We start from the raw sequence: 25,782 nt of genomic DNA, 5'->3' as shown, positions 1-25,782 counted from the left end.
TACATGTCAATTATTATTTTTCTATTACTAATTGATTCAGAAATTTGCTCAAAGTATACTTATATGTAAAAAAAATAAAATATTATTGATTATTTGAGGTTGGTGTTAAATAAAAGGTTAAAAATCAGGTTAATTACTAGATGATACAGGTGCTAGACCCGGAAATCAGAAAGACCTTGCTTCAAATCCTGCCTCAGACACTTACTGGCTGTGTGATCCTGGGCAAGTCATAAGCTGTCTACATCAGTTTTTTCATCTATAAAATGAGAATAATAATAGTACCTATCTCCCAGGATTGTGGTGAGGATCTAGTGAGCTAATATTTATAGAATGCTCTGCAATTCTCAAAAGTGCTATATAAATGATAGCTAATAATAATATATTATAATAAAAATTCTTTCCCTTCATTCAAAGACCCAAGTCAGGCATCACCATCTCTAAGAAGCCTTTGCTGACATACCTTTCCCCCAGGTTATAAGTGATCTTTCCTTCTTCAAATGTTTCACAGAACTTTGCCTGGACAGCTCCTTTACACATCACTCCCTTATATCACAGTTATTTGTTTATATGGACTTTGCCCTCTCTCCCCATCTCCAAATGATCAGATGAGAGGCAACGTGGAAGAGTGGATAGAAAGTTGGTCTCTGCCTCTGAAATAAGACTCTCTGTGGGACCCTGGGAAAACCACTTAATTTCTCCATGCTCTAGGCAACTTTCTAAGACTATAACCTGCAGAGAAGTCAACTGCCTACATTGGTTGGGGTTTCCAATACCAGTAAAATCAGAGGTCCATTCTCCATTTTTATTATATTATAAATTCCTTGACATTAGTGCCTTGAACATAGTAGGCACTTAAACATTTGTTGAAAAGAAGATATGAATATTCAACATTTTTCCTTGGAGATACACATTTTATTACATTCTAAGCCTGTGTACAATTTTAACACATACACACAGAGGTAGAAAGTTTTATGACCGAAAAAGAAGATTCAGTTTTATGTTGCTTATATGAGTACAATGTTGTGTTGCTATGTCCTTAAGCTCTTGTCATTAAGCTGAGACTCACTAATATGTGTACGTATATATACACATACATCTATATCTCATCAGATGTCTTCATTACATTTAATGGGTTAGATAATTTTTCACCTTATTATTTGATTTTATATTCTCAGTTTTTATAATTAGAAGTTATATTAGTTCAAACCTTCTTGAACTATTTAAAAGAAACCAGAGATTTTTGCCCTCTCTTTTCAGCCTATGAAATATAATTCCACCCTGAATTATATTTCACAAGAGATCATCTAATCCAATCACTATAACAAATGTGGAGATGTCAAATAAGAATGAACAACTTATTGCTTGCTCTTAGAATTCTGATCCTTTCACCAAAGAATCAATCACATTTTGTCCCCTACCAAGTAGCACTTAATAGTCAGGGGAAATGTGAATGAGCTAGTCTGTGGTGTAAGTTTCTGAAATGTTTTCTGTGCCTTCATGCCATGAGGACTGACGAGCACTCGGATTTCCCCAAACTTGTGATGCTCAATCACTTATGTGATTACAAGCATGTGAGACAAGAGGCTGCCCCATAAGGGCTTGCTCCTGTGCACGAAGGAGTTCGCTTCCACATGCTCCCATGACTCTGGGTCACCCTGACTGTTGTATCGCCAGAGACTGGCTTCAATGTGTGCAATCACCCAGACAATCAGCAGCTTTCAGACATATGTCTTCTCCTTTCCAGGGTAAATGGGCTGCTTCAAAAAGCATCTTTTGAAATTGGGATCTGTGTTGATGGAGAAGGATAGCTAGGAGTCCAATGACACTTGTGCCAATGACAGACACATCTTTCATCTTTGTCTGTTGCATGATCTGCCTGAAAGGACAAGGATGAGAGCTAGTGCATCCATCCTCTGCTCATGATCACTGAGGGTGAAAGAAATGTGCTTGTTAGTTTCTCAGAGGCGCGACTGCAGGTGACAGGTGCAGACTTGTATTCACTTTTGCATGCATGCCAAGCTTAGGCTAGCCTTCGACTCCAGTACAGTCAGCCATTCAAAGAGACGCATCAGGAAATTCCATTAAAATACCACCCAGGAGTCCTTTCCAGTTTTTACAGGAACTGATGTGAAATGCCAAACAAGGATGGTATGAAAAAGTTTTTTAACAGTCAAAGAAAATCACACAAAAAAAACAAAAAACTACACAGGAATAATTTTATCCTGCATTTTAGCTTCTGCTGTCTGATATCATATACAAGGGTCAAATAACTGATAAACTAATTAGCAATTTTCAGACATTAAAAAACTATTTGTTAATTTACATATTTTTTTTCGAAGCTATCTGTGCTAAGACTGTTAGGCTGCCAGAGTCTGGTCACTAAAAACAAGCTAGGGGTTGAGATATGTATATGTATATAGACAGATACATACATATATATACACCTAGTTATATTTTTCATATATATATATAATATGGAATATAAGATGTATACACTATATATATTTGTATATAAAATTATGAAAAACTGAGTGAATGCTATAGCAAAAACCAGTCACTTGTTCTCAAATGCCAATATAGAAGTCCCACAGGTGAGGGTTCACACTGGGGTACATTAAGGGAAAGAGACTGTACTTTCTTTTGTCTGAAACAGTCTTGTACAGATCTTTCCAAAAGACTTCTGTGAAAAGTTTCCAGACTATCTCAAGAGATTATATTTGAACAATTAAAAAAATTTAGATTTACTAGGAACTTGAAGGAAAATACTTTTGTTGAGAGACAGAGTGCCTGCATGTTTCCCAGTGGCAATAAGATGGAAGGAAGGGAAAAAAGGGAGGGAGGGAGGGAGGGAGTGGGAGGGAGAGAGAGAGAGAGAGAAAGAGAGAGAGAGAGAGAGAGAGAGAGAGAGAGAGAGAGAGAGAGAGAGAGAGAAAGAAAGAAAGAAACAAGAAAGAAAGAAAGAAAGAAAGAAAGAAAGAAAGAAAGAAAGAAAGAAAGAAAGAAAGAAAGAAAGAAAGAAAGAAAGAAAGAAAGAAAAAGAGAAAATTGTTTCTTCATAAATGTGCAAAGGATCTATGATTTCCTCAGCACAGGTAAGTTCCTCTACCTAAGCACACATCCATCTATGACTTAGAAAAAAGTCTTAGAAAATCCCTTGAGTCCTTGAGAAGTTAAGTGACTTGTTCCAGGTCACAGAGCTAAAAAAGTATCAGAGGTATGATCTGGACGCAAGTCTTCCTGATGCCTAGACCACAATTCTTATTTGCTTCACTGTGCTTGCCTAGCTACATTTTGTCAGGCCCCTGAGGAGCAAGTTCAATCTTCAACTTAGCCCTTGAATGCTAAAACCCCATCTGCATCGTGAGGGCTTTGGCATAAGCTAGTAGAGCTCAATGTAAAGATCTTCAGGAAATGGTATTAAGCTGTGATTCAGTTTCTAGACTCTACTTTCTGAGATGCCAAGTTAAAAACAGACACTGTTACCACATCTTTTAAAATGGCGACCAAAATGTACATGATTGTAATGCCAAGCAAAGGCAACTTCTCAAGGTTCAAAATACCAGCATAGCTGCTCTCCGTTTTATTCAGTGACAAATTAAGAACAGAGAAAATCAAAATATAGCATAATTCAAAATACAGCATTCACCAAGTGTAATTCAATCAAGTACTACTCCACCCCTGGACATTACATTCATTTAGTCAATCACGAAGTCCCTCTTCTACATAGGTACTCCACCCCTAGGCAGTACATTCATTTAGTCAATCACAGAGCACAAAAAAGTCAAAAGTTCCCCACCCTTGGATCACAACTGAATCTACCCCAGAATTATAACAAGCTTGAGCACAGCATTTAATACCCAAAGAGAGGTCTTTTCTTCATCTTGACCCGAGGCAAGTTCTCAGCAATCTTTGTACCTGGGGAGACAAAGCTTAGCAAGGCCACAAGATACATTGGCAGTGTCTTCATTAATTCAATCTCTGTCTGCAGAACAGTCCTAGGACCCCTGAAAACATTAGCAAAACCGTCTTCCAGGATTTCTGTAAACATACAACAAGAAAATCCTTCTTCAGGACTTCTGAACCAACAGCAAGGTTCCGGAACCTCTGCAGCAACAGCACTGTCCTTCACCAGCGGACAGAATTAACTCTCTGTCTGCAGAACAGTCTCAGGAGCTCTGAACCAACAGCAAGGTTGCAGAACCTCTGCAACAACAGAACTGTCTTTCACCAGTGGACAAATCTGGCAAAACAACATCAAAACAGACAGACAAAGTACCAGCATAACAGCCATGTCTCCTCAGTCCTTGGCAGCTCTGGGTGGCAGCTCTCAAAAGTCCTGGGCAATTCAAACTGGCCCTCAGCAATCCTCTCCGTCTCTCTCTGCCTCCAAGATGCTGCTTCCAAAAAGTTCTTCTGCCTCTCTCTTTGCTTGTGTCTCTCTAAATTTACGTCACCAGCTCCTCCCAGTTCAGCACTCTCTTTTCACATGAACAAGTCCACCCCACAAGTGGGATTCACAAGCTCTGGGTTTTAACACAATCAATCCGAAAACCAAGACAATACAGGGGGATCTTTAAATTCCATTACTATTACAATGACGTAGACTTTATTAAAGAGACTTCATCTTACTCTCAACACCAACAAGTCATTAACTCTTTCTGCTTCTTCTCTATGTTCTTACCTGTGACTTCTATGTTCTACACATGAAGAATAACAAGTCAACAGCCTACAATAGGAAGTACTTCCCCAGTTCTGATGATAGCAATGGGAGATGATTATGTTTGTTTGTTTTTGAATCTTCCCATAGTATTTCTTAGCTTCAGTAAAGATGGAGTCAGGGAGTTAGCAGTTGTTCAGCTCCCATAAATGACAAAATACTTTGCTTATGGCAATTCCACTTGAAGATTCATCACTTAGGAGTTGTGTGACCTTGGGCAAGTCACTTAACCCCAATTGCCTTGCCTACCCTCTGGCAAAAAAAAATAATTAAGATTCACAGAGTGAGAAGTTTTGAAAGGTCACCATGTTCAGCCCCTTGACACCTAGCAGATAATGGTTCAGAGAGGAAATTTCTATTCTTATATTCTTTAAAGATTACTAGAGAAAGAAATTCCATAGACTCTCTTGGTAACCAGCTTCATATTTTAATAACCCCTCTCATGGAGACTTTGTTCCTTATATCTGATCTCATCTGTTTTTACTATATGCCAAGTAATATGGTTTGGGGGGCTTGCCAATGAGTGGAGATTCTCTACTTGAAGAAAGGATCTTATAGAGACCAAATGAACTTACATTGGCATGAGTTCCATATAGAACTAGATGAGCAAGATGAACCATAGTACCTAGGGCAAGAAAGAGGAGAAAGACCCTGGGACCCTGTGAGGCTGTTACAGTGGAGGAGAAGGAGGAGAAAGCATGACCTATTTTTTTTTTTTAACAAATTCTTCTAAGTTTGACTCGTACCTTTCGTATTTAAACCACAGAATTTTCTGAATTTACCCCCTCCCCACAAACATTTTTACATTGGAACAAAGAAAGACATTAGATAGTTATTCTTGCTCACTCAAATGCCTAGTCATTGCTCTTTGCTAAAGGAATACAAATACTGTCAGTGCCTCTAAAGTCAGGCACTCCAGCAAAAAGCCCTAGTTGATGGCACATTGAGTTCATGATTCACATAATAATTTGGTGGTTGAAAAATACCCTTCATATCTTACATATAAATTTTTAAAATGCTGCAGGTACCATTGTACATACTCTCATCAATGAAATTTGGTAGAAATTTTATTTAGAGAATGTATCCTTTTGTGTTTTAAAAGATAAAAAACAATAGAGTCAATAATGCACACACAAAAATATATTTCAGCTATTTTTATAAGCTATTTATTTTTCAAGGGAACCATTTCTTTTTGTATTTATAAAAGAAAGGTTGAAATCTTGAAATATATCAAAGAGAATATCTGAAGTTAGATCAATTAAAGTTAAAACTCAAGTTAACTGAACTTACAGTTAAAACTCAAACTTATAATATGCTATAAGGGAAAGGTTTCAATTCTTGAGTCTGAAAACTTGGATTCAAATGTTGGCTCTGTCCCTTGTGACCCTGGGCAATTCATTTAGCTTCCCTGGATTTTAGTCTGCTCAAATGTAAAATGAAAGAGTTGGCTTGAAGGATATCTTGAGTCCCTACCAGTTCTATAATTTTATGACAACAGTTAATGGTTTTAATCATCAGCATTTCACATGAATTCAATGCTTGAGTACACAGGTGTCTGTGCAGGTAGGTAGGCTGGGAAAGCAGTGCGTTGATGTTTCCCTCAATGCCATAATGCCAGCAGTGATGACATTAGTACATATCTGTGTTAGCTTCTCTACAAAAATTTGATACTACCAACCCATGCTTCTCTTCTTCTTTATGTCTATAGTTTGACAAATACAGTACCAGGTAAAGAAGTCATATAGCTGGAACATAGACCAGTGCATTAAAGGTTCTAAACATTTAAATTTTCAACTTTTTTTCAAAAAGAAAAGCCTATGTCTCTTTTTAATCTATGCTAACCTGAGGTCTGGAAGGCTCAAAGTTTAGGTTTTAAGATAAGATACATTATAATTAATCCCCTAGATTACTCAAACCTTTATCAGTTTTATACACTTTAAATTTTGAAATTTGTATCTATTATGTTACCAAGCTTCAGAAACAAGTAAACACTTAATTTAAGTAAAAAAACTATCTACTGCAAGGATCAACTAGTTTTGAAAAAAAAAACTATTTAAAAAGATGGACATTCTTTGAACAGATTATCAAAGTACAAATCAGAAAATGAGATTTTGAGTTCTAACAAAATTTATACATAAGCTCCACCAAGCTTGAATATTTTATTTCCCACCCCCCCACAGGTATACCTCATATTATGAATAGTTCTTTATCTACACACACACATGCACACACAAACACACACACACACAACCTTAGGGCTTCTGGTGTTGCTCTGTTACTAACTTAGGAGGGTAGCATCCTAGATTTGCAACTAGAATGAAAACCTTTCTCATTCTAAATGAACCCAACAACAAACCAAACCAAACATCTTACTGGAAGAAGGCATATTGTGGGAAATGCACTACTGTGTAACATAATAGAAAGCTTAAAACATTTAGAGTGGTGGAAATTAAGAGCCTAAAAATGGTCCAGATCAAGTGATGCTCTTGTTTTGCTTAGCTCAGAGTAAAGAAGTCTGTGCATACCTCACCTATGATAGCACCATGAGAGGACCTACTCATCTCAAAATGGAGAACCTGAAGAATGCTACACAAGTACTTAAACAGCCAGAAGTACTTACTCATTTGCCAATAAATACAGATGTAAATGTCACACACTTGATCGCTTACAAATCTCATGCATTTGAAATTGTCAGTTCAGATACTATGGGTTTTAATAGTCATGGTGCACTGTTCTTGGTATTGACAGTACCAACTGTGAAGGACTCTAAGGGACGGCTAATTATACAGCCTACTATGTAGCATTTATCACGAGCATTAGGAAACTCATTTGCAAGGTATAACCTCTATAAGGGATAGAAAAAGAGCATAACTATCTGGCTGGGGATTTTCCCACTAACCACCAAATAACCCAGACAACTCAGCAACCTCCTCTCATTTCCATTACATTACTTAGTTTCCCTGCCCTCCTTATTTTTTCCTAAAATAGCCACAAGTGTCTGTCTCTCTTTTTCCCCTTATGAAAATGAACAGTGTTAGTTGGGAAGATAAATCTTGACAAAAAAAAACAAAAATAGCAAGAGGTATTAAAAAATAAAAAGCAAATTAAGAGAATGCCAACCTTTATTCCACTCTGAACAAGTTTGTGTATGTCCAAAAACGGCTCCTTGAGGATTTCTCCTTCTGGGGTGAGAATCTTCACATAGCCCTCCTTCTCAAGGATGAAGAGACGATGGGAGCCATCCCCACAGTGAAGGGCCCCAACAGGCTGCCTCAACCCACTCACAATTTCCTGGGCACAGAAGCAGCTGTGTTTGTGCTTTCTAGACAAATTAAAGAAAACCAGTCAGTTTTTTTGAGGAGTAGAGAGGGAGCAGAGATATTAACAGCTCACACCTTTTTCAAGACATAGTTCTCGAGGAACCCGTATTTGGAGGGTGACAAAAGGCTATTTGTACAGTCATAATATGGCAGGTAAACAGATTTAAAAAAAAAACAAAAACAAAAGTTTTTTATCAGAGAGAAAAAAGTAGCCTAAATGTATGTTAAAGTTTTTTTAAGTTACCAGTTTAATTTTTAGCAGATAGTCAAAACTTATTTAAAAAAGCATCAGAGAAGACTATCTTCACAAAGAAATTATTTGTTAATTATAAATAAATTATACTGAATAGTTCAACAATGAAATTCAAGTACAAAACTATACCCATGAAATATATATATACGTGTATATATATATACACATATATGAATCAGAAAGAAGCCAAGCTTAGAACACATGATTAGTAACCTAAATATTAAAAAGGCATTTATACTAATGTGATTTTTAAGAAAACAGACTAGCAGCAGAAGAAAACATCTGGAGGACACAGCTGCTGAGCATAAGCACATACTGAGTTGATTCACTGTCAAAACCACAAAGATTTGTCAGTTTTTTTTAAGATTAAACAGCATTTATCTTTATGAACCTGCTGATCTCGTCCACTTTGTCATATTCTTCCATCTGGTCCAAATAGTTCGATGTTGGGCCTCTCACTTGTTTTCTCGGAAAATCTGGAAAGCACAACCCACCATCTCTTCTTGCATGGTAAAAGCAAAACTCATCAGCTGTAGTTTGAAGGAAACCTTTGAAGTAAATGTAAAAAGAGATCATGAGCAATATTTAACATCTGAAAGCATCTGAATTTTTATATGTATTCTGAGCAGAAAATAAAACTCCATTTAAATAAAGCTCACAGAAATTCTGTATGATAGAGAATACACTGAGGGAAAAAAATACCACCACCTAGCTAAAGCATCTTTTATGATTTATGATTGATTGTCCTGTCAGAAATCATAATTGTGTAAATACTGTAGATACAATGAGAAATTTCTATGTGGGAAGTGGGAAGTCCCCCCCCCCCAAGGTCCCCCCCCCCACCAACTTAGTGCAAGTTGCCATTGTAACTCAACAATAAGATTAGGATTCTCCTGAAGCTGAGAGAGGTGAGATAGCTTGCCCTGCGTTGTTTAAACAGAAAGCATGTCACAAGTGGAATGTGAACCCACATTGTGAACCACTTTTAAGAATGACAGTAAAAGTGACATAATAATACAGAAGACATTGGAAAAAAATCTTACAAACAAAAACTTAAGATGAATCTTACAAATGGGCCAGACTTTCTTTCTAATCCCTTCCAAGGGGAAGTGTGAGTTTTTCCTATATGAATTCATCTTTTGAAGTTGTGCTATATATACTATTGCTTGATATTTTCTAAAGAGGAAATACAAATTCAAAATCAAGATTTTGATATGTAAAATCTTCCTCAAATTTTAATGAGTAGGATATATTCTGATCTGTTCAATGAAAGGAGCTTTGATATAGTTGTGATCATTTATGATTAAATGGTGAAAAAACAAACCAGTCTTGTGTCTCATTATATCATTATCAGACATGGCTTTGAGTCCCTTTACAAGGAATGAGAACTGAAGGGGGCACTGCCCATGGTTCGAATCTCACCTCAGCCACTTACTAGCTGTTCGATTTGGCAAGGCACTTAACCTCCTTGTGTCAACTTCATCATTGGTAAAATGGAGAAGTTGGACTGATTGACCTCTGATGTACCTTCCAGGTCTCAAATGATGATCAATAATCAGTGATAGGGTTACTATTTTCAAGTATGTAAAGGACTGGTTTCTATTCACAGCAGGTGCCTAACTGGATGAATTTTTAATCAATTTTTTTCCTCTATTTCAACTAGTATTCATTCTGTTGCTAGTAGAAGAAGGTATAATTGTTTTACATAGGAAAAATTCTAATGATCATCTCAAGGTGCTGTAATGGGAATGTAAATTAAGATCTTCCCTGCCCTTAGGCTAAAGTGCACCTGGATCCTGGGGTGAGAGGCTTGTTTTTCAGTAGGTACTTCTTGATTGGCCAGTGAGTCAATAAGGTTGTTACATTCTCTGAGCCAGGAGAAGGCTATATAAGCCCTGATGTGTAGCTTTGTTTTGGGGCTCACTTTGAGAAGTGTTCTGTGATTTGATCAGGTGAAATTCTGGAAAGCCATTGTCCAGAGCCCCCCGGCGTTGAAACCCAAATGTTGTTTGGTATGGATGTAATGGTTGCACAGTTTGGAAAACTGTGTACTTGATCTGTTTCTGTCTTGATAATTCTGTCTGTATATTCTGAAGTTCGGGGTGCTGACCTTTTTCCCTGAACTAGGTAAATGATACATGTTTGACTGATTAAAGTAAGCTTGTTAACCCATTTTGAGTTGCTTTCCTTTATCAAAGCAGATCCAAAAACCTGTGTTGGCAGACACCCTGGGGATGCTGGGGTGCTTGCTGCTACAGGTGCATAAGTCAACCTTACTATGATTTTGTGGTTGAGGTAAAAGGCAAGAAAAGTCATATACAACATGACCTGGTAACTGCTGAAATGATTAGGTGGTAAAATCTTTGTTACAGTTATCCTCAATGTTATTTCCAGCTCTAAGAACAAAAACTTTGCTCTTCCTCCAGGAACTAGACCTGTCTCCTCTGCTTGGCATTTAAAGCTCTTTGTAAGCTGGCCCTATCCTACCTTGCCAGTCTTCTTACAATGACCTTTCACTCCCTACTTTCCCTCTCCCCTTCACACAGTCTACAGCCTAGCTACATTGACTTGCTTGCAGTTCCCCCAACACAGCATTCTATCTCCTTGTCAATATCTCTCATGCCTTCAATATTTTGCCCCCTCACTGCCACCTCTTGGTTGCCCTGACTTTCATTAAGATTCTATTTCCATCCTCTCTAGGAGACTTCTCCCAATCTTCTCAGTTGCTAATCCCTTCCCCTCTGACATGCCCTTTCAGCCATTCCATATATTTCCAGATGCACCGAGTTACTTATGTGTTATCTTCTTGGGTCAAGAGCTTTTTTTACTTCCATGCTTAATAAATGCTTCTTGATTGACTGACTGGTTAAGACAATCATGATGCCCCAGCTTTTTATCTAGCTTTTTGTCATCACAAAATGACTAAAGAAAACTAACTCTTAATGGGAATTGGGGAAAGAGAGGTTTTTATTTTAACCTATCAAATACAGAAATATAATTGACCATAAAAAAGGTCTTTATAGTACAAGAAGGAGGTTTTGACAAAAACTTTCTCTAATTCAGTTAGCAAGGTTTTATTTTTGGCTTTGAGTGAAATGTTTTATTATTCCACAATGAGGAAGGCCAGGAAGCAGAGGAAAATGTTGTTTTAAAATATGTTAGTTATAAAAACAAAACAAAACAAAATTAGACATACTAACTTTGCATGTTTGGCATCTAATTTCAGATTTTCTTTGTGACCTTGCAAAATGGCTTGCCAGTATTATTGCCAGTTCTAGGTGAAAGACTCCTACTAACTGGGCTGAAGGGAAGATGTGTCCTCATGTGTGCAATTTTTAGTGATACTTTTAGAATGAAGAAATTGAGCTCAGTCAAGTTGGGCTTGCCAATGGAACAAGCATTTTCTGCCACCAAATGGATGTTAGCTGAAGAAGTAACTAGGCTTGATTCTTTTGTGACATCAGTCCCCTGAAATCTTAACTTGTTCTTGGAATTTGAAAAAAAAATCTTGCCCTGGGCTGTCTCAGTTATCGGATGTGATAGATGGATCCTCCCCAGTCTCTGAAATGTGTACTTTACTGGCGATTTCCAACTAGATGACTGACTTGGAACTGGTATTTGGGAAAAAGGCAAGTGAGAGCAGATGTCTGCGTGGGGGAAGGGAAAAAGTAGGAATGACAGCTGGGGAGGGGGAAAGCAGCTGAGAGGAGGTTAGCCCTTTTGTGAAGGAAGAGAGGGATTAGTAAATGGGAAGATGACCGAGGCAGATACTCAGGTTGATAGAGTTAGAGAGTTTCAAACCTGGAAGGGACCTTAGTCTGTCAAGATTGTTTAACAATGGCTATTCTACTTCTGTATGCTAGAGTTAAATATATAAATCGAAAATACCTAAGAACAATTCTCTTCCAAGAAAAAAAGGGAAGAGCTTGAGTTGGTAGCTCACATGCAGACTTTCAGCTCTGTGGTGGGGCTAGGTTTAACATTTGGATACCCATGTCTGGTTCCTATCATCTTTGAAGTAAATAACTCCAGGTAGAGATATTTTTGTATAAATGTCAGGAATCTTGAACCACTTGCATACTATGAATACATTTATGATTGAGTATGCAAGCTATCAGGGCTCTCTATAGTAGACTAATGAGAATTTTTGCTTTAAGTTGACGTAGGCTTACATAGAGTAATTCAAAGTGTGTGATTCATAAAAAAGTTAGGATTTGCTTTTATAAAAATAATCTTGTTTTATAGTCCAGAATTACAGTCTGCAAACAGAGACCATTTAAAGGGGAAAATTAATGAACAATGCCAGTGGCTGGTTCCAATTTATATGGAACTAACAAGGGACAATAATGAGGAAATGAGAAATAATTTTCAAATGGAAGATCTGAAGATTAATGAGTCTAAATTCATAAAACTTCTTTCCAAGACTCTGGAGGTATCATGCCTTTTAGTAGAACTTTTTTTAAAATAGAATTCTAATACTGAATTACTTCTAGATTTTGTATGAACTCTAGAGAAGTTTGATAATAGAAATATGATGATAGCTGTAAGAAAAGGCAGAGGGAAATTTTAGATTTAAATCTTTTCTAATAACTGGGTTAATGGTGACTTTTAAAGGACTTGACTTTGTGGTGGGCAGGGGTGAATTAAATCTCTTTGGTTGGAAGATCACCCACAGAGGGAAAAAGAATTCTTCCAGGGCATCATGCTCTCATTTATGGATAGGGAAGAAATAATTTACCAAATGGTACCCTTATGCTTGAAGGAGTAAACTGGAGAGTATTTTTACTGCCAAAGAGTGTTTTGCTCACCCTGGATCAGCATAATAAGATCAGATCTGCTAATGATGACCATATGCTGATTACTCTTCCAGCTGCATATTTTTAGCCCAGATGTCTTATCAAATGCCCTTGACCTAACAAATAATACTCCTGAATCATGAACATAGTCCTACTGTATCACAAGGCACTCTGTAAAACTCTGACCTGTAAAATAAATACCATTGCTGGAATCTTGAAATCTAGATATTCAACATGGATTCTAAAGAAAACTTACTTTCCTCATTGCATGAGCTGAGGAAGAAGTGACCTATCCACTAAGTTGCTTTTTTAGTAGAATTATAGGGACCTCTCCACACTTTCATCTGCTCACCTTGGGACTACCCAGATACATGCACCAGATAGCTGGAGAGATCAGTGGCTGATGATTGCCATGGACCAGAGGAGAAGCTAACTGCTATCATACAAACCCATGAGCTTGCCCTTACTTAGCACTATGTTCCAACCAATTGTACTAGCTAACCCTGGTCATGTGATAACATAATGGGTTACAGTGAAAAGACAGGGTTAGTACTTAAAAATATAATGAAAACATATAAAGCATAGGCAACCACTCCGACAGACTACTTCTTATGAACATCCCACCATTTGAAAGACTTTATTCTAGTATTTAATGAAAAATAAGGTTTATACCAGGAGCCTACTTGTGTTCATTCAAGTAAAAGAATGAATAGGCATCATAGTGTATTGGAAAGAGGAAAAATTATGGGGTAGCGAGGTGTCTTAGAAGATAGAGCACATGGTCTGAAGTCAGGAAGACTCATCTTCCTGAGTTCAAATCTGACCTCAGACATTTTACAGATATATCACTCTGGAGAAGTAACTTAATCCTGTTTGCCTCAGTTCCTCATCTGTAAAAACGAACTGGAAAAGGTAACGGCAAACCACTCCAGTATCTTTGCCAAGATCATGAAGAGTCAGACACAAGTGAAAAATAACTGAACAGCAACATATGGTCTATATTAGAAATTGAACTGGGTTAGGAGTCAGAGGATCTAGGTTATATGAGTTACTGTCTGTGTGGCCCTAAGCAAATCTCATCTCTCTGAGCCTCAGTTTTCTCATCATGAAAATGAAGATGTTGGACCGTGTAAACTATGATGTCTCATCTATCTCCAGCGGTCTGAGTCTTTGATGAAAGTCTGAATATCAGCTCTATAGCTTATAAACCACGTGAACTGTGGTAAGTCATGACTACTCTGGGCCTCAGTTTCCTTATCTATAAAATTAAGGGATATTCTAGATGACTTCTAAGTTTCCTTGCAGCTGAAAGTCCCATGACCTACTTGTTCTTACATTTGGTTAGACTTTTCCCCCTGATTTTTAAAACTATTCTCTGGGTGTAAATAAAATATGCTTTGATCCTGGCTATGCTATTTGCTAGCTGTGTGTTCTTGGGTGCACATCAGTTACTTTGGATTATGCATGGGACATTTTAAATGCCAGACTGTCTTCCTCATAATCTCACATGTAGAGGTCCTCAGCCTCCTCATCCATAAGATAAGGGTGTTGGTGTCAATGGCCTAGAAGCTTTCTTCTAGCAAGTTTACTAATTTGGGAAGTGATGGTCTTTCACACATCTTTGCCCACTGTTGCTTTACTGTATGCCTTTTCTTTAAGTGAGAGTAGTCCTTCAATCTTTCTGCATTATAATCACCAAAAACTTTCTGCCTTTGAGATATGTGCTTGCTATAGACCTCTGAAAGGGCAGCCATGGCTATATGTCTCACCATCTCCTTTTTCTGTGATAAATTCTATTACATTTAAAGAGGGAGAAAAGACGGTCCTTGAGAAGAGCCAAGCAAATTTCAACTGCTACAATAAAACTGATTATCCCACAAATAAAATGGAAAATTCTGGGCACTGGATTTAGCACAATAACAACCCTAGTTATGTAATTTATAATTCTTTTGATATTTCATTGTATTATTTTTTGTTTTTTAAAAAGCTATCTTCTGAATGTCAGTCCTTTCTTTGGTAATTATGGGTAGTAAGGAGTAGCAGATCTAGAGATAGCTTTGTGAGGAAGACTTGCACTCAAGACTCTAGGCTATTCTTGATGCCTAGAGACTGTGTGACCCTGGGCAAATCACTTAACCCCTTAGTGTCCCACACAGATCTCTTAGATGGAGAAGTTGCTGATCTGTGTTACTGGATAGAGTTTCTCACCACCGATAAAATAACAAATCCAGCCTGTACTACCATCACTCTCCCCACTAAAAAATCCAGCAATTTTCCCTCTCACACAGATCCTTTGGGCCAATTTCCTCTTAACTTCATTGCCTTTCAGAGTATTAAGCTTTTAATGCTTCTTAATGGTATACGGTGATTTTTTTTTTTTTGTCATCCAAATGATGAATTGACTTTACTAAAAGATATAAACATAGTATGGTGCTGGTCAAATTTCCTAGTGAATAATGAAAAAAAAAAACCCACTTATTTCCTTGCAATTATGATCTGTGTGGTCCTGGGTAAGCTGGTCCACCTTTCTGAACCTTAGCTTCCTTATCTATAAGACAAGAGGGTTAGACTCAATAGCCTCTAAGCCCCCTTCAAACTTTAAACCTATTATTCCATAAATTTAGAGTGGTAAATGTTTTCTTCTTTCCTTTAGAGGAGGAAAAGATGATAGTAAAATGGACTTGTGGGGGGAAAAACCAAAAGAACATTATATATTTCTTTTTTTTTAAAGAGTTTTACAAATACATTTTTGGACATGGTTAGTGTGGAAATTTGTTTTGCTTGGCTATGCATATTTATTGTAAAGGTTTTTTCTTTGTTTTTACAAATGGAGGGGGAGGTAAGAGGGAGAGAAAATAAATGACTTAATTTAAATTTTAAAAAAAGGCTAGGTAGTCTAAGATTCCCATAATCTCTGTTATCCAAGGGAAACAGGGATGGGGGCAGAGGATGGAGCACTTATACTTTGAGGAAATCTTAATCTGTGTGCCAATGCTCATGCTGTCCAGCAAATCAATTAACTATGTTGGGGATAATTAATGCAACATCTTTTTGTTATTACAGTCCTCTTTCTGAACATGTATTTAGAATGATTATTAGCATCTGATTGATATAGGAAAGGCGCCTATTCGAGTTGCTGCTAAAGCATGCAGGCTGCTCTGTCCAGCACTGAAGTTATGCTTTCATCTGGTTATCTTTCAAGGCAACCTGGGTGGTCACAAAAAGCACTTGACATCTTGATGCACTTCAGCGGTTTTACATATACACAAACTTTGTAGAAAAATAAATTTGTCATTCGTCACCACATATGCTGATCTGGGGAGCGAGGATCCTGCAGCTTGGGCTCCTGTGCTGTATTGCTCACTCTTTCTCCAAAGAGGCTTCCTTTGGGAAGTTAAAATCACTTGCAACATACAACAGAAAGAAACCTCCTCTTCTCCCCAAAGGCATCACTACCCTACTTTTCCATCCCATTTTTGGGCCTCAAAGATATAAATGTTAAGTAGGAGCTGAAGTTTATATACTACTTTTAACCTATACAAGAAAAGGAGAAACTTCATTGCTTTCAGTTTGGACCAAGCATTTCTGATATCTAATCTCTTACTTCTTCTCAGCAGGCAGTCTTGGCAGCTATGACCTAGTCTGCTGTGCTTTGGGGGATGTGATAAGGAGCGAGAAACAGCTGGCTTAAGAGAGTCTTGCAAACATCTCTGCAGTTTATAAAGACAATAATAATATTTTCATATTTGAGTGAGTTTAGAGACATGTTAAACCACACCAAAGAGAACAAGCAATTCTATTCCGAATGTTTTCTCAAGTCAGTAAGAGAGCATTGCAACCCTACCCCCTTCATCACTTACCCCACCCCCATAATAAAAGTACCCAAACCCCATGGATTTGAAACCCTTTTTTTTAAAGAACAGAGAGTACCCTAATTATTTAAAAGTCCTCTAGTCTCTCTCCCAAAATTCTGGAGTTGAAAAAAATTCTGTGATTTTAGCTAACTGGTCAAATGTTCCCCAATAGATGTTACCCCATCCAGAAAAGAGGTCCATTCCATGGCCTCTAGCAAAATGAAATGTTGACACTTTGAATGGAGGACTTTATCAATGTTCTACAAGTGCAGTAAGTGTCTCATACTTAATAAGATCATAGGATCATGGATTCAGAGCTGAAAAGGGATCTTAGCAGTCATGTAACACAATCCCCTAATTTGGTAGATGAGGAAACTTAGGCTCAAAGAAATTAAATGACTTGTTCAAGGTCATAGGAATAGTAAGTGGCAGAAAAAATGAAATCTGGGAATGAGAAATACTTAATGATCCAGCAGAAAGGTGACTACATATGTTTTCTCCCTTGGTATTCATTACCAAGAACACTCAAATTTCCACTCCCTTCTTTACTAAGAATTGCTTCTGAGCATAATACATCAAGGAGCATGAAGTCTTGTTCAAAAATAAGATTTAAGTTTTTTGACCACTTTCAATTGGTCATTGGCATACATGCCTTGTTTTTGCCTTTTAAAGAAAGAAGATAGCTACTTTTTCTTTGGCTTATGAATTCTTTTTAATGGCAGCTTAAGTTTCCTATCTTATCCGTTATACTAAAATTGGTGGACAATCCTTCAACTTGGCAAAGGGGGAAAGTGTCTTGGGAGTAGATTAAGAAGAAGACAGTCTGTCTGGCATTAAAAATTTGACATGCATAATCCAAAGTAACTAACAAATTGACCCTCTGAACCGCGTGACAGAAAATACTCACAAGTTTAAATAAGGACAATTCATTATTTGAATGGCTAAAAAACACAATCACAATACACCATTAAAATCTTGATGCCCTAAAATAAACATAGGGAGGAGAAAATACATCTTTTTAAAGGTGAGAGAAATCTTACACAAGCAAACACACGCACCGCAATGCAGACATCTGATTTCAATATTCTCTAGTTGCTTTTACCTGGAATGTGGCCTCTACATGTGTAATAGAATTCTTTGCAATAGTCTTCGCACAACAAGGGCAAGGCTAGGTCTCTTTCAGAGACTTCCCCTCTCTCAGGTGAATGGAATAGATTCTGAGAATGTGGTGAGCAGTGGGCACATCTGATCTCCTCCAGGAGTTTCACACACTCTGTGTTGTTGGTAACAGAAAATATCTGCAAACCAGAAACAAATACATTGTGATCTCTTTCACATTCCCCAGGAAAAGCTACTTTGTAGTAACAACAGAAGAAAAGTGTTCTCAGTCAGGTGGCAATATTTATCAGTATCAAGGTTATCAGGAGAGGTAACACAGCATAGAGAATAGAGAGCTCAACTGGGAGTCAGGAAGACCTGAGTTCAAATCTTGCCTTTAAGTACATAGTGTCTGAGTATGAGCAAGTCACTGACGCTCTGTGACTCAGTTTCCTTGTCTGTAAAAAGGGGATAATACCTGTAGAACCTACCTCCCAGGGTGGTTGCTGAGGCTCCAATGAGGTGTTTTATGTTAAATACTTTATAAATTTTACAGCCCTAAATAAATGTTAATTATTATCCCACATAGAAAACCTGGATATCTAGTTTGTCTGAAGAGAGAGGAGATGGCATAAAATGCTTACCCATACCTATAAAAATTGTGCATTTGCCTATGACTGGCTCCTTCACTTGTGAAACATGATTGAGGACCAATCTGAGTTTTTTTTAATATCCTATGACTATCACTTACTCTAAAGCACACATTGAGTACAAATGTAGCTATCAAAAAAAAAAAACAATATCCAGTTCTATCTCCTGCATATATTTTAAGTTCTATAGTGAATTCCTGGTATAAATTAGTAATTGTAGATCCTTTGGGTGCCCAATTGATTTTTTCTTATAAGGTCATTTATGTGCATCCTATGGCAGTTAACATTTAGCTGTTCCTATTATGGAGTACTTTACAATGCATTAAATTCTTTAACATACTTTATTTAATTTGATTCATATAATGGTACATAGAGGGAAAAATAACTTTTCAATAAAAGATAAAGTAACAACAACCCCTCTCATCTCATCCCTATGGGAATAATATCTTAAGCTGGTAGGTACATATTTTATTGATCACTGTATCTTAACCTGGAAAAAAACTTCACATTTTCATCAGGACTATGATACACATAAGAAAATAAACATATGAATGGAGCATTAAGTTATAGAGTATAATGTGTAATGAATTTTGCTAAAAAAAAAAAAGGTACTTTTGTGCAATATTTTGTTCTTTGTGCCCCCTGAGAAATATTTTTAACCACTTAGGTTAATCTAATGAACAAAGTAGGGAGTCCGCAACCAATATTAACTTGTTCTTTTTAGTTGATGTTTTATGCTTTTAATAAATCCAGAGAGTGATATAGCCACAATAGAAATATCTGAAATGTCAAGAACAGCACTGTCCAAACTCAAGTATCAATATCACTATTAAAAAAAATCCTTTGATATACTGGGGAATCTGTACATATTTCTTTGGTTTCTTTACAGAAGAAAATTTAAAGACCATTTTTGTATTTAACTTAGGTCTACATTCCTATATAAATATGAGTACTTTTAATTATATGTTGTTTTTCAAAATCAATTTTTAGAAGTTTTTTTTGAGAGGAAGAATTAATATGAAGTTATCAATTTATTCTACTCTAGTTTGTAAGTAGATGTTCTAATTTGAATAAATTATGATGCTCCTTTAAAAAAACAATGTCCTAGTTGATGTGAGAATTTGCATCTAAAGGAGCCAAGAACATTAATTGTTTTAGATAGCTGAATATATGAATCTGCTGAAACATTAGTAAAAAGAATACTATTCACAAAAATCCAAAAGGAAAGATCTCATTTTGGGAAAAAACAAAATAAAATTAATAATTTATTGTAAATGTTTGATTGAGATTAAATCTATAAACAATGGTGACATATTTGAAATACAAAATTCCAATAGAAATAATCACAGTGGAGGGAAAAAGAATTAAGCTTTGTGATTTATTGTCTCTGCTTATATCCAGAAAAAGTTGATTAACCAAAATCATTTTAGATTTTTTGCTCACTTAACTTACATGACAAGTGGTTAAGTGGTTAAGATTTTCAAAAAAGAAACATATACAAGATACTTAGAATTTGCATTCCAAGAATTTTTAGAATGTCTTCGGATTGTGCATACTTTGCCAGACACCACCATATCTATGCAATATTCTATTTTTCCATCTCTACAACCTATACAATGTTGATCATTGCAACAAAACAAGAGAAAAGAGAACTGAAAGAAACTAAAGCCACCTCTTTGGCTTTGTGGGAAATGGGTGTTTAATTACATCTGATTTCATGTAGTCTATGCATACTTCCATTTTTAATAACTGAAATAAAATCCTGCCAGCTGCCATCCAGGGGGAACTTGATTTTAGTGCTTGAAGAATTTGGTCCTTTACAATTTTTAGAATGTGCCTTGGCCACAAAGTAACCCATCAAAAGATTAAGGAACAGGATTCAATAAATTATCTGAAATCAAGTACAATATTATTCTTTTTTCAGTTTCATGCTGTTCCAACACAGCAGGATGCTAACATTTTGCCCTGTGTGAGGTCCACAGTGTAAATACCTATCTGAACATAGATAGAGTCATCATTCTAGCTTAGGTTTCAATGAACCAGTGGTTTTCCTGAAGTCAATTAAACTGACTTAGCCCAAAGCTGAACAGATCAGTATGGGTGTGAGCAGGGTATTTTGTCTTCTTTAATAGCACAGACACAAATACACATACATGCACACATCTTTCTCTGAGCCTGACAATGCCATCAGTCTTAACAAGAAATAGAAACTAGTTTCCTTTCCTGATTTTTTAAAAAAGCTTATATCCAAAGTCATGGGATGACAGTGGCCTAAACTGGACTTTGGGAAACATGTAAAACTTGGAAACGTTATTATAGCATATCTAGTAATGATTATGCTTGCTGCTGACTAATTTATAACATCTGGAAGGTCATCCTTTAATCTCCAGTCACATGAAAGTAAAATTCATTGAAGAAAAGGTAAGCAAAATACTGGAATCCACACAGAAAAGTGTGGCCCACCAGGAAAAGCTTATCAACAAACAGTAAAAATCAGTGACAGGGACCTTCTGTATTTCTTTCTTTAGCAAGCAGGAAGTCAGAGGAAATGAAGCAGCAGCCACATGGGCCTGATGGGTAGACAAAAGCGGGGATAAAGCATGACAGTATATTAAGATGTTGCCTTAAAAATCCCTGGGTGTACCCGAATTTATTTCTAAAAATCATATGTCCACAAGGTTGTTCAGCTGTTGAGTAAGACACATGTTTCTTCTGGACCCTAATGCTGGATTATGTCATTAGAGAGTTCAGTTTCAATTTTAGGCTAATATGTAAATAGATCATTGTATTAAAGCAGCTGTTAAAGGGAGCCCAGGATGAGTTATTTGTTTAGTTAGATGTGTCCAACAATAGCCTTTGTTCCTGAAAGAGCCAGAGCAAACACATGATTATAAAAAGGCACACTTGAAAACAATTACTTTTCACCCATTCCTTGACAGCCTTGGCTGTGAAGCCACCCAAGGTAGCAGACACATGGACACATACACACACACACACACACTCTAAAAATAGGGGCTCCTATGTCAATCTACCCACAAGTGAAGTTTTAGAGATGCTGGCATTCAAGGTTGGAGTTGCTGATGCTTTTGGTGGTAAATGGAATATTTTGGAGCTTGTAATAAAGTTAAAAAACTTCATTAAAGATAAAGTTATGACAATATAACTTTACCAACTTACTGTCGAGATTTTGAAAAAAAAAAAACCCTACAGTGTTATCAGAATTGCTTCGATACATTGACATTAATATAAAAGACTTTAGTTAAAAAAAATACCAAAGAGCATCAACTGAGCATGCTCAGTAACTTTAATATTCCAATCTTGTAAATATAGATCGCCACTGTCATGACAGAACAGGAGGATTCTGAAAAGTCTTTTTCTTTCTTTCTGTTTTTGCAAAGATCTACCGTCACCTCTACTTCAAGCTTTTTAAAGACTCCTTTCTAAAGGCTATCATCAACCCTGAATAGGCATTATAATGACGCAGCCATATTTATGATAAACCAATAAGCCTTAGAATAAACATGATGATTTAATCGACAGATAATGTGGTTTTTAAATATTATTAAAACCTTGGTATAAACATGTCTTAAAAATACATAAGAACATCTCTTTAGAGTAGATAACCCTTATTCTTTATTTTGAAAGTGGTTTGAGAATGGTGGGTTTATAAATTATTTGTAATGGAAACAAATATCACTACCCACAGGATAAATTTCAACCCATAAACCTATTTTTAAAATGAGGTAGGGAATAAAAATGGAAAGGAAGGAATTCTGGCTTTGACAGATTTTTGTTACTTGTGTGACCTTGGTCAAGTCATTTCAGTTCTCCTGGCCTCCATTTCCTCATCTGCACAGAGAGGAATGGACGAGATGACCTTCTAAGGGTCTCTGAGTAAGGGAAAACTTGATAAATGTCATATCCATCTAAATCAAGGGAATTATTTTTTATAATGTGATTAAGGGACACAATACTGCCCCTCATCCCTTTTCCCAAATTCCATCAATAACATGTCCCTATTCCTCAAAGAATTCATTGATACATGGGTTTTTCCAGTTCTTGGTGCTCTGATATAGTCCATCATTGCAAGTAGGGTGAGTTAAGTCTGCATTTCCAACCTTTCCTCTGAATTTCTTGGCTTTTTTTGGGTCCCCTTTCAGGACTATTAATGTTATCAGAATGTAATTACTTTGTCATCTAATTCTATTCCAATCAAAGAGCTTAATGCCACTTTCTGGGTAAGAGAAATGAATATCCTGCTTAGAATCTCAGACTCCTACAGCATATGGTAAGAATAAAGAGAGAGGCTGTAGCTGAAAACCTGTAGTAAGACAGTTCTCACTCATCTGGGAATAGAGGGACTAGGGCAAATGCTCCCTCAAAAGCCATGAACATTTGGACAGAGCTGGGGACTGAAGGAGAATGATGTTCTCTAGTTTCACCCATTAGTGAACCAACTAACAACACAATGGTGTTGTTGTTATTCTTTTGCCATAAGCAACAGGGCTCTGTGTGTGGGCAGCAGTTTAGTAGGGAGGAGGATAAGTCGACCCCTTTTTGTCCTATTGATTTTTTCCTATTTGCATGACTTGAGCAAATTAAATGATGCAATATGGCTTTTTGTTACAAAACAAAGTGAGAGATACCACCCAGACACATATGTTGATTCGTAAGAGCTGTTTACATGAGAATAGAGTGAAATCTACCGTGAACTAAGCATAAAAATTAGATTCAGCCTGGGTTTTTTTTTTTTTTATTATGCTTGGGCCAGCAAGACTGAAACACAAGTTTTCCAAGAGTCTCTCAGACCTTGACAACTGCAGTGTTGTAACAGAGGAATTCTTAATTAAACCTAAAATGGAAAGGGGTGGGGGCGGTAAGACACCTGATTGTTTATTTCACGTGCAGAGATTGTTAATGACGTGGTCCCGGCTCTTCCCCCCAACCCCCCAGGGTATAGAGTAAATTCCCCCACATAACTGCAACGCATGCCAAGAAATATTTTTTTAACCAAGGTGAAGTAAGCATTTCTTAAAATTAGCATATAAAACTGTTATACGTTTGTATATCATATATTGACACCAGTGACGTGAAATTACCAGTCTTTAAAAGTTCCAGTAACTAGAAAAGATCTTTCTTTATAAGGGACTGCGATCTGGAGCCTGGATTTACAATGACGTGTGGAGGTGGGGTGGGTAGTGGGGAAGCGATAATGAATCTTTTCCCCATTTTGTGTGTGGAATGTGACAGCGAAAATCTTTCTTTGGTTTTCAAAGCTCTCAAGCGTAGTTTGACTCTAAGTACATGACTCCCCCTTGGACTGGGCTGGAGATCATAAAACCACCCATGTTCTACATCCTCTCTTGTAGTCAAACCTTTCCCTAAACCAAGCACGTGGAGAAAACGGCACAAGCCTTTTCTATCCCCAGAAAAATAAGCCGGAAACCACAGTCACCTTAATTTACAGTTTTCACCAAAGCCAGTGCCTGCTTTAATACAAAACACACGCTTCATCTAGATACTTTTCAAAGTGTTCACATAGGCAAGGATGATAGAATCGCCGGAAGTCAAACTTTCTTGTGCCAGAAGGTGATAGATGTAGCAAAGCATCGTGCACATGCACTTGGGGAGCGTGGGGATCGATCCCTGAACCCCAGAATCCATTAAAAAATGATCCAGGTTTTAATAAAAAAAAAAAGTACCTCAACACAAGCCTCGTAGCTCTAAACCCTTATAGGGAACACCAGGACTGCCAGACCCCTTTCATCATCTTCCAGCCCATTTGCCAAAGTTTGCACCCAAGCGATTGACGGTTGCCTACCTTGGATTCCATGTGCAGCAGAGACTGACTGTCAATCCTAGAGCAGCAGGAGAGCCGAGGGTAGAAGGCACCGCAGACAGCCTCTGCCCCGCTTAGGGATTCCATCTGGGACATCATCCTCCTATCTCTCCTTTTTAGACGCTTTGGTGGGTTCCCATTCAGACACCTTCTCCTCCGCGCACCAGTCCCTTCGTTCCTTTCTCCAAACTTGGCATCTCCTTCGAAGAAGCCCAGAGCCACAGCCACGAGCAGCAACTTAAAAGACAACATCTTCAGCATCATCTGCCCAGCAGCAGCAGCAGCAACAGCAGCAGTAGCAGCAGGAGGAGACTGAGACGTGTGTGGAGAAAAAGGGCTGCTCCCCTCACTGCCCTGCCACACAACCCCTGGAGGAGAAGAGAAGGGGCCCGGGGCTGCAAAGGTGTCAAAGGGGCCAAGGGAGGCAGTGAGCAGAAGGAGGGACCGAAGCAACTTTGTAACAAGTTTAGAAAAGCCCCGAGAATAGGGGTCAAATGCCCCAAGGGAACCCAGGGATCGACACTGAGTCTAATTTGTGCCAGGGACGCCCTTCGTGGTGGTGCCAGTGTCAAATGAGTTAGGGAGCTTCGGGTGCAGCCTGGAAGGGGGAGGAAGAGAAGGGGCAGAAAGATGAGGAGGAGGAGGCGGGGGCAGTGGCAGGGGAAGCAGCGGCCCTTCACTTGTCCATGTAACTGGAGTCTTGGAGGTGAGACTGGAGGAGCAGCCGTGGCAACAGCAGCAGCAGCAGCGACGGCCCCAGCAGCAGCCGAGGCGGAGGCAGAGCTCGGATCTAGGTGATGCTGCGATCTCCTCTGCCCGCGGCTGCAGCTCCTCACACCCTCTCTCATGTTTCGCTCCCTCTTTTCTTCTTCTTTTTAACTAGCGCGCGGGGAGGTGCCGCCACCGCGCGCCCCTTGACGTCACCACTGCTGCTCCCGCGCCCCCGCCCCGGGGCAAAAGAAGGGGAGGGGAAAGTGCTCGGAGCAGGGAGGGGTGGAGAGTGCTGGGGGTGTAGGGGGAGGAGGGGCGGTGAGAGGGCGCGTGCCCGCCAGAAGGGCTCGCTCCGACAGAGGTGGCTGCAGCAGCCGCTGCTGTAGCAGGGTTGAGGGGGCTAAGGAGACGCGGAGGGGGCCAGAGCTGCCAGATGCTGTCCTACTCTCACAAATGAGGAGTATTCCAGCTTGCAGACTGGGGTGGAGTTTTGTTGTTTTTTTTCAAAGCAAGATGACCCCAGGCAATATTCCCTTCTCTCAGC

At 38.1% G+C, this 25,782-nt stretch overlaps 1 protein-coding gene across 4 annotated transcripts in view; it reads right to left on the bottom strand.

Moving 5' to 3' along the window:
* Window positions 1-25,398, bottom strand: part of HHIP (hedgehog interacting protein) — a 151,429-nt gene extending 126,031 nt beyond the window's left edge. For all 4 annotated transcript variants that reach the window (XR_011171895.1, XM_069105454.1, XM_069105455.1 and 1 more), the window contains exons 1-4: window positions 24,510-25,398; window positions 18,043-18,238; window positions 8,682-8,838; window positions 7,838-8,039 (exon numbers count right to left, since the gene is read on the bottom strand). Coding sequence is in view for 3 of the 4 variants with exons in the window: in XM_069105454.1 (XP_068961555.1) it covers window positions 7,838-8,039; window positions 8,682-8,838; window positions 18,043-18,238; window positions 24,510-24,791 (837 nt within the window). In the remaining variant the exon portion in view is untranslated. The remainder of the gene's footprint in view (window positions 1-7,837; window positions 8,040-8,681; window positions 8,839-18,042; window positions 18,239-24,509) is intronic.
* Window positions 25,399-25,782: the final 384 nt, after the last annotated feature.

Source organism: Petaurus breviceps, unplaced genomic scaffold (assembly GCF_028583685.1).
Source record: "Petaurus breviceps papuanus isolate PSGF00001 unplaced genomic scaffold, PetGlider_PUasm1.0 76, whole genome shotgun sequence".
NCBI lineage: Eukaryota > Metazoa > Chordata > Mammalia > Diprotodontia > Petauridae > Petaurus > Petaurus breviceps.
The sequence above is the reverse complement of the archived record's forward strand: the minus strand, read 5'-3'. Positions and strand labels throughout refer to the sequence as shown.